The sequence below is a fragment of the Macrotis lagotis genome, chromosome 4 (assembly GCF_037893015.1).
Source record: "Macrotis lagotis isolate mMagLag1 chromosome 4, bilby.v1.9.chrom.fasta, whole genome shotgun sequence".
Taxonomy (NCBI): domain Eukaryota; kingdom Metazoa; phylum Chordata; class Mammalia; order Peramelemorphia; family Peramelidae; genus Macrotis; species Macrotis lagotis.
Genome location: NC_133661.1, coordinates 203287341 through 203297549, shown reverse-complemented (window position 1 = coordinate 203297549; position 10209 = coordinate 203287341). Strand labels below are relative to the sequence as shown.

Genomic DNA, 10209 nt, shown 5'->3' with positions numbered 1-10209 from the left:
GTTCTCTTCACAGCTCTGATATTGATTCATTTGAAAAAATGCTTTATTACTAGTTGTTTAAATCATCATCAAGGGAAAGAAATAGAATGAAACCTTATAAACATCAAAAGATCAGATCCTGTTATAGATTTGCCTTACCCTGAATTCTGTCTTGTAATGAATAGTAACCATTCAACAAATGTTTGTACTACAAATTGATTGCTCTTGAGGTACCAGTGAACTTATGTAACTCAGGAAAATGCAATCTGAAAGGATTTTGAGACTCTTCAAATGAAATGGCTTTTTAGAAGCCTACCAGCTTTCTTATAATATTATAAAGAACAGAAAATTAATCCATTTACTAAATGCAGAAATAATTTCAGTAAATTTTCTATAACTCCTTTTGAAGTATTATATGTTGGAAGATAAATGCTAAATTCAAAAACTGCAGCAAAAAAAATGAATTTGTCTGAAAACCATAAAACTGATTTATATTAATCCATCATACTCAAATAATGCTTAAAAATGTTTTCTATTAAATTTCATTATGATGTCGGTCTCTCAAAGTACTAATAATTAAAATTTATTCTTTAACGAAAAATAAATAAATAAATGAATGAATGAATAAATAAAAGGAAATCCAATATTCTGAGTTCAAAAAGACATGGGATTACATGTAATAGGAAAATAAGATTATTCTAAAAAAGAAAAAAATGGGGAAAGCTATTAGGAGGAACAGATATACCGTTTAATGTATCCACCACTGGCTCCTCCTGCAGCTGTTTGCTGAGGCTGACCATTTGTCATACGGCCTGGCTGCTTAGAAACCACATTACTAGATGAATTGTCTCCACCTTCAGCCCATGTTGCCTTATAGGCCTTGCCAGATTCAAAATTTGATGTCCTACACAAAAAAAAAGTGAAGAGATACAAGTCAGGTTGCGAGAGAAGTGAAAGACTCCACTTCTTGTTTAGTTTGCCCTATTGACACAGACAAGTAGAGTGGCACATAGTGGACATTCCACTGAAATGAACATTCCAAGCATTTAATATTCCACTTTAATGTATAAACATATTAATAATTCTCATGAGAATCCACAAGCTATGAAAGGAGGTGACAACTCTGAAAGGTTGGGTTAAACAATGAAAGGGCTCACATGTTAATTACCCTGAAGATCAAACAACCTAGCAGATAGCAGAAAAAAGTGAAAACTATTAAGACTAATTTATCTAGAACATAGACAATGCTAAGTAAAAAATAATGCTAACCCTCAATTTCAACTTCCTCTTCACCAAAATTACTTGAACTGGCAACAAATATAACTGACTGGTTTATTCTTCACCTCTACTGAGGTAAAATGTTCAGGAGATATTGAATGAGCCCCCAACATGGTTAAGGAACCATCTATTTCTGCTGGATAGTAGCCCTGATAAACAGGATTAGGTGCAAAATGTACAGAGTGACGAACAATGGATGAGGAAATACACCCAAACTGCCATGAGCTAATCCAGCTTCCTCATTTTATATAACAGAAACCTAAGGCCTAGAAAGGTTAAGGCTTGCTCAAAGTTATTCAGATAATCAGCAGAATTTAAGACTTGTAACTAGTAATGGGCTTGAAAACCAGGATTGACCTATCAATGTTCTTTTTCACTACAACAGGCGAGCAGACACAAGTCAAGAATAATGTGACAAATGTCTACAAGTCTTAAAGCATTGTTATTAATATCAAACTAGACAATAAGTCAGTGAATCATGGCTAAAGTTTTTAGATGGAATAGTTTATTCTTCCTGATCCTATTTTTTTCCCTAATCAATTTAGAAAACATTGACTATATGCTAGAAAATGGGTTAGCTGTTGGTTAAACAAAAATAAACAATTCCTATCCTTGAGGAGTTTACATTCTATTCAATGAACTAAAAGCAATCTTTTATAAAAGCATCTATTTTAGAAGAGGCTGATAGTCTGTTAGACCTGCACCTGAGATGATGAGACAGAAAATCAAAACATGCTTAAATGGTGAAGCCCAAATAAGAACTTTATAATTTCCTCTCTGACAGGGTTAGAATGAAAAGTTATGTTTCACAAAGAGTTTCACATGTGTTTTCTCATTTGATCTTTCCAAAAACCCACCAAGTTTTGTATACATTGATGTTTTGCTTTGTCTAAAAAAGAGATGTAAGTTTCCAGAGATATTCTTGGCCTCTTTGGCATATTCCAAATTATTCAAGAAATTTTAATATATGTAATCCTAAATGTACAACTTTGGGTCTATGACAACTATAATTTTATCTTTAATGGATTATAATCTTTATGCTTGAGTACAATGTGTACTGTGTTTCAGAATACTACAAAATTAAATGTTTTAAAAATAGCCAAGAATTAAAGTTTTAGGAGCAGCTAGGTGGCTGGAATACTGGCCCTGGAGGCGGGAGGACCTGAGTTCAAATCCACATCAGACACTTAACTAGCTGTGTGACCTTGAGTATATGTCTACATGCTAATTTTCTTCTGGAATCTGATTGAAAATAGTATATTTTGATCCCTTCAAAGACAAAATTATTAAGTACAGGAATATTCCTCCCAAAGAGGATCTAGTCCAATGATACTGCCAGAAACAGAAGGTATATAAGGATAGTAAACATGGACATGTGAGAAGAATGTAGCACAATTATTAAAAAACAAAAATTTCAAATGTGGTAGAAAACAATATACATATACATACATACATACATATATATGTATGTATATGTATATATAGGCATTTTCAGGATTAAAGTTGGGCCAAATCTGGAGAAGATAAGAGGTATCTTTTCAGGAAAAAAAACGGGACAAGGACTAAGAGCTGGAAAAGCCTATTGAGAGAGGACCTGAGTTATACAAGAATAAGATTGAGATCAATGATTAGAGGCTTCTCTATGAACTCCCTGGCTCTCCAGCAGCTTTAGACAGCCTCTCTTTCAGAGTAAGGAGTCATCTATGGAGAAAGAACATGTAATCTTTTGGTACCCTCAATTTACAAAAACTAAATCTGTTTTACCTTCATAAAATCATGCAGTCAATACACACTTAAATGTGTATTAGCTGACCTTGACATTGGAAAGGACTTTAGAGATTATTTAGTTTAATCTGTAGTTGAATAATACCCCTTCCAATAAATGTGTGGTAATTCAGTCTACACCAGAGAACCTACTGTGACTGGAAATTTATTATCTCCTGAAGTTACTCATTCCATTTAGACAACTATTAGGAATTTTTTTTATTTTTATTGAATCGAAATCTGGCTCTGCCAATTTTCAGTATCAAGTGAATAGACCTATTATAATTTGCATCTCCACTATGCCGCTCCCTCTGAATTAAAAAAAAAAGTCTCACATGTGTCCTGCCCCTCACTGTCTTATCAAGGATTTAAGAATATCTCTAGCAAGATAATGTGTGCATTCAAAATGGAAAGATGTGACTTCCTAATCTTTAGAGTTTCAGTTAAAATGTAATCAGTCAATAAGTTTACCAGGATCATGGCATAATTTCTTGTTTTTAATAAATGAAGAGGAAGCTGCCCAAGAGTTTAAGACTTTAAGGGGTATCAAAATATACTCTTTTAATCAAACTCAAAGAAAACTGGCATGTAGAAACATACTTCAAGCTCTATAGTTCTTGATATTCTTAAAATGCTTCATTTTTATACTGTATTTTTAAAGCAGTTTTTTTATCTTTATAATTTATCATTCTTTTGATAAAATTTGCATTCCACATTCTCTTTCCTCTCCCACTCTCTTCACCTCTCCCACCCACTGAGAAAGCAAGCGCATAATACAAGTGAAATCATCCAAACTTATTTCCATACTAACTATATTTCAAAAAAGAAAATAAAATGAGAAAATTATACTTCAATTTGCACTCTGTGTTCATCAATTCTCTCTGTGGTGGCATTTTTTCATCATGAATCCTTTGAAACTGACTTGGATTACTGTATTGATCAGAGGCGCTAATTTACAATTGAGCATCATTATAATATTGCTGTTACTATCCACAATGATCTCCTAGTTCTTCTGACTTCATTTTATATCAATTCATATAGGTCTTGCTATATTTTGTTTTGTTTTTCTGAAACTACTTACCTCACTGTCATTTCTTATAACACAATGATACTCCATTTCAATTACATGCCACATCTTGTTCAGCCATTCCCCAATTGATATAGCTTGGTTATAGTTCCACATTGTTTTCCACAAGGGTGGAACCAGCCTGAAATTCCACCAACAGTCCATTAGGGTACCAATTCCCCTACCCCCCTATCCCCTCCAGCACTGTCATTTCTGATAGGTGTGAGAGGATTCCTCAGAGTTGTTTTTAATTTGTCTTTCTCGAGATTATAAATAGTTTTGATTTTGTCTTCTGAATAGTAACTAACTCTTCATGTCCTTTGACCATTATTTACAATTGGGTAATGACTCTCATTTTTATAAATTTGACTTGATTTCTCTATATACTTGAGAAATGTGGTCTTCAGAGAAACTTGCTATAAAAATTTTTGATATCACCTGACTATCTATAGTACCTTTTAGCAAAATTTAGTTTCCCTAATTATCTCTTTTAATTAGCTCTATTTTTGCTTTTTTTTTTTGGTCTAAGATCATGATTGGAACCCTGCCTTTTTTTTTAGTTCATGCTGAAGTTTATTAGGTTATGCTCCAGCCCTTTATTTTAACTCTGTCTCTTTTTGTTTCACTTGTAAAAAACAATCTGAATTCTGGTTTCTAATCCATTTTGCTATCTGCTTCCATTTTATGGGTGAGTTCATTCCATTAACATTCACAGTTAGTCTCTCTTCAAAAATCTACTTCTTCTAACCTTTAATCTGTCCTCCCTTTCATCATCCCCCATCTCCACACCCACATTTCTCTTATCCCTCTCTCCTCCTAACACAACTGTGTGTGTGTGTGTGTATTTAAATATTCTTCCCTCTGAACCAATACTGAGAAGACTGAACTTTAAACACTGTTCACCAACATTCCCAATTTCCCCTCCACCATAAAAGCTCCTATTTACATGTATCTTTTTTGTGAGAAAATTTTCCCCATTCTAGCTTTCTCTTCCCCTTTCTCCCAATGCATCCCTCTTTCTTACCATTTCATTTTTTTTTTTGGAGATCATTCCAATGTAACTGACTCACACCCATGCCCTCCCTCAGTCTACATAAACTCCTTTTAACTGCCCTAATGATGAAATTCTTAGGAGTCACATTATCACATTTTCATATTGAAATGTAAATAATTTAATCTTATTGAGTTCCTTGTTATTTCTCTTTCATGTTTATCTTTTTATGCTTCTCTTTAAGTCTTGTGTTTGAATATTCAAATTTCTCTTCAGCTCTGGTCTTTTCATCAGGAATATTTCAAAGTCCTTTATTTCATTAAATATTTGTTTTCCCCTGAAGGATTATACCCAGTTTTACTCAATAGGTTATTCTTGGTGGATTACTAATTCTAGCTCCTCTGCCTTCCAGAATATCATATCCCAAGTCCTCCACTCCTTTAATATGGAAGCCTAACTGTGACTCCACAATAGTTGAATAGTTTCTTTCTGGCTGTTTCCAATATTTTTTTTCTTAAATGGGATTTGGCCATAATATTCTTGGAAGCTTTTATTTTAGGTTCTCAGGAGGTGATTAGTAGATTCTTTCAATTTTTATTTTACCCTCTGGTTCTAAAATAGCTTAATATTTCTTCAAATATGTTGTCAACACTCATTTTTGATCTTAGCTTTGTGGAAATCATTAATTCTTAAATTATCTCTCAATCCTCAATCTATTTTTCAGATCAGCTGGGGTTTTTTTTTTGTTTGTTTTTTTTAGGTTTTTGCAAGGTAAACGGGGTTAAGTGGTTTGCCCAAGGCCACACAGCTAGGTAATTATTAAGTGTCTGAGACCAGACTTGAACCCAGGTACTCCTGATTCCAGGGCCGGTGCTTTATCCACTACGCCACCTAACCACCCCTAGATCAGTTGTTTTCTGATGAGCTACTCTACATTTTCTTCTTTTTTTTCATTCTTCTAATTTAGAAAGTTTTATTGTTTCTTTATCTCCTGCAGTCCTAAATTTCAATTTGTCTAATTCTAATTTTTTTTTTGCAAGGTCATATGGGGTTAAGTGACTTTCCCATGGTCACATAGATAGGTATTAAGTGTCTGAGGCCCAATCTGAACTCAGGTCCTCCTGACTCCAGGGCTACTGCTCTATCCACTGTGCCACCTAGCTGCCCCTAAGTAATTATTTTCTTCAGTGAACTTTTATCCTATTTCTTTTTGGTCAGTTCTGCTTTTTAAACTCTTAAGTGAATTTTTTTTTCTATTTTTTTCATTTGGTCTATTTATTTATTTGTGGGATTTGTGAAGCAATGGGATTAAATGACTTGCCCAAGGCCACACAACTAGTAAGTATCAAATGTCTGAAGTCACAGTTGAACTCAGGTCTGCCTGACTCCAGGGCTGGTACTCTATCCAATGCACCACCTAGCTGTCCCTTCAAATAATCTTTCAAAAGGAGTTCTTTTCTTCAGTGAATTTTTGTGACTTTTTTTTGTCATTGGGTCTATCCTAAATTTTACAGATGCTGCAGTATCTGTAATACAGTAAAATCTGTAATACAGTAAAATACAGTATTTTTGGTGCCTTTTTTATCAAACAATTCTCTGCTTTTAATTTCCTCACATCACTCTCATTTCTTTTCCTGATTTTTCCTCTACCACTCCTAAATCTTTAATTCTTCCAGGAATTCTTGTTGGGTTTGCGTACAATTAATATTTTTTAATGCTTTAATAACCCTCTTTGTCTTTTCTTTTTTCTTGTGGAGAGGCAACAATTACCACTACCCTCTCTCCCCCCAATGAAAATTTTACCTCTCTTTCAGATTTTTTAAAAAATATTGTTACCAAACATGTATATAGTCAAGGAAAACAAATGTCCCACGTTGGATCATTTTTAAAATATGTATCTTTTACATAATTCTAAAGGACTTATGATGAAAAATGCTACCCATATCAGAGAAAGAGCTGGTGAAATCTAAAGCAGACTGAAATGTACTTTTTAAAATCACTTTATTTTTCTTGGAGGATATTTTCTGGTCTGTATTTTCATTTACAGCATAACTAATATGGAAATATGGTTTGCATATCTACATATGTAAAACCTATATTAGGAGAAAGGAAATTTGGAATTCAAATTTTTAAAAAAAGTTAAATTGCTTTTACATGTAACTACAAAAAATAAAATATTTAAAATTTAAAAAATGCTTAGATGTATATCTTTGCTCTCTACCTTGAGTCAATCAGTTCTCTGTGTGGAAGTGTAGTAGGCTTTATCATTGGCCCTCCTGGAAGCCTTCTCATTTACTGCAGTTCCCAAACCAGAGATGTTCTATCTCAAAATGCTGTTTGTACCAATAGTTCTATTTCTCTTCAATCTGAATCAACTCTAAGTTTCTCATATTTTATACTACAATAATATTCCATTACTTTTACATACTATATTTTGTTCAACCATTACCCAATTGATGGGTACCCCCCCTTAGTTTCCCTTTCTTAATAAATAAAACTATTTCAAATTTTTTAAGACATATAGGATTTTTCCCTGTTTTTTTTTAAAATCTCTACAGACCTAGTAATGGCACCTATATCCAATTTAGTACTTTTGGGGGCAAAATTCTAAACAGAGGTATTTTCTAACACATCACAACAAAATGTCACTCACAATATCCATGCACATGCAAATACAGCCAATTGAAGCATCACCTTTAGATAGTAGAGTAACAGTTCAGACTGCGCCAAAAGACTGCATCCTAAAGTTCACTTTGATCAATTACCGAGCCAGCCTCTGGTGTTAAATCTTCATTTTTTAGTAAGCAGATTAGAAAGGAAAAGATTAAGAGTGAGACACATGAAACAGTTAATGACAGCAAAAGAGAAGCAGGTTTAGTTAGAATTTTTACAACAGTATTTAGATTCCTGCCTTGTTTTACAGAAACTGACATCGGAAAATCTGAATAAAAAGAAAGGGAAAAAAGAATCATAAAGTTCTTAAACTAGAGAATTTTCATTTTTCAAAACTTAAGTCTACATGATGAATAATATTCTTCTAACTGAAAGTTAGCCCCCAAAGTTCAATATACTGTCAAAATAACTACTTTTCAGTTATAAAGAGGACATAGCAAAATAATAAGATTTATTTTGCTTATTATAAAGGAAATCATACTTCAACTTCACATTTAATTTACTTTTCAAAAAATCCAGAATGGGTTTCAAACCACCTAGGTATGGGTATATAGGAAACTACTGTTCTGTTCATTCAAATATTTATCACATCATTTCTCTGATCAAAAAACTTCAATGACTTGTTCAGTATTTTCAGATGTGCCCCGACTCTTAGTGACTCCATTTGGATTTTTCTCTCCTTCAGCTTATTCTAAAGATGAGGAAACTGAGGCAAACAGAGTGAAATTCCCATAGCTACTAATTGTGAAGCCAAATTAAACTCAAGCTTTCCTGTCCCCAAGTCTAGTACCCTATCCACTATGCCACTTAGACATCCCTAACCTACTGAAAAAAAGTAAAATATAGGCTAATTCAAAAGCCTTAATGCAGTTTTAAATTTTATAGTTCTGTATAAAATTTTTTTTAATAGTTAACATTATTTTAAAATTCTGAGTTTCAAATTCTCTCCTGCCCAACCACTTCATCCCTTACCTGGTGAGAAAACAAACAGTAAGATATCCATTCATTTATAAAAGTCTTTATACATCCCTCTACTGCCTTTGCAAAGGTGAGGGCCTGGGAATTGTTCTATGGTCTTACTACACATAAGACTATTTCAATGTATAATTAATTTTGCTAAATTTTTTCTTCTTCCTCCTCTTTTTCTTTGTTTTAAGGGACAGATCTTAGGAAGAAATTTAGGTATTATAAAAACAAAAAAACAATTAAAATTTATTTTAAAAAATAAGCTATGATTAGAGAGAAGAATCCCAAGATTCCAAAAAGATAATTTTGAAAACATCAAGTTATTAGATGTGACCAAAATACTCTATGTTTGAAGAAGAACAGGGTAGGTCATTAGAATTGAAGCATTTAAGGAATTGTGGGGCTATATTTTTAGAAAGGTGTCCATTAGCATGAGCATTAGCAGAGGATATCTATTTGTATGAGTACATGTTTCTAAGAAGACAATATGGGTAGGCTCTTAAAATCAACACTTTATTTTCTTTATGAAGAGTAGCTATTTGATAAATGTTTAGCTGAAATTATTGACAACACACTAGATTCTGAAGCCACAGTCTGCAAAAGCTGTTGATAACCTCTAAGTTAGAAAACTAATGTAAGAGAGTACAATGTGAATATAATAAAGTCATTAGATATTTCATCACTTTGGGACTTTTCATCTTTATACTTCATTTTAAACTAAGGATAATTACACCATCAATTCTCCCAATTTAAAGGCAACTGTAATTAAAATATACATTTTAAGCTTATGGTCTTTGAGGAGAAAAGATTAACATCAAACAGTGGGGCAATTTTTTTTAAAGGTAGCACTTCTTCAAGTACTTTTAAAAGGACTTAACAAAATCAAAATCTGATTTAATTTATGATTCCATTTAGTGAAGGTTTAACTGCTGACATGGTTTCAATTAATTCTACTAATAGAAATGTATGCTATAGCTTACATTCAGATTTACAGAATCTCAAAATTGGAAGGAATCTCTGAAGGTCATTTGAAAGAGAATCCAACTAAAATAAGAATCCTCTTCTAAAAAATACTCCAGTAATGGATACCCAGGCTTTTCTTTGACCTCTACTGAACAGGAATTTCCCCATTTCCCAAGGCAGCTCCTTTTGGCCAGCACTTAATTATGAGTGAGTTTTTCCTTACATCAAGGCTAAATCCTTCTCTCTGTACTCTACCTGGATTCAGTAACTACAGTTCTGGCTTCTGAACCCTACTAGAAGAAATAAAATCTTTCTGACTGCCCTTGAAGAGTCTTGAAGATAACTGCTATTCCCACTGGATTTTCACTTTTCCAGGCTAAACATTACCACATCACCCAATTTATCTTCATATGGGACAATTCTGAGGGACTTCATCTAGTTTACCCTCCACTAGAGACACTCAAATAATAATAAGGTTCTTTCTAAAATGGGAGGGCCTAGAACTAAACAAAAATGTTTTCTTGGTTAC

At 33.2% G+C, this 10209-nt stretch overlaps 1 protein-coding gene across 1 annotated transcript in view; it reads right to left on the bottom strand.

The window, feature by feature from the left end:
* The window catches only part of SNAP23 (synaptosome associated protein 23), a 74705-nt gene that overhangs the window by 10274 nt on the left and 54222 nt on the right, over positions 1–10209 (bottom strand). Inside the window, exon 6 of the mRNA XM_074235192.1 lies at positions 725–883. Within this exon, the coding sequence (XP_074091293.1) occupies positions 725–883 (159 nt within the window). The remainder of the gene's footprint in view (positions 1–724; positions 884–10209) is intronic.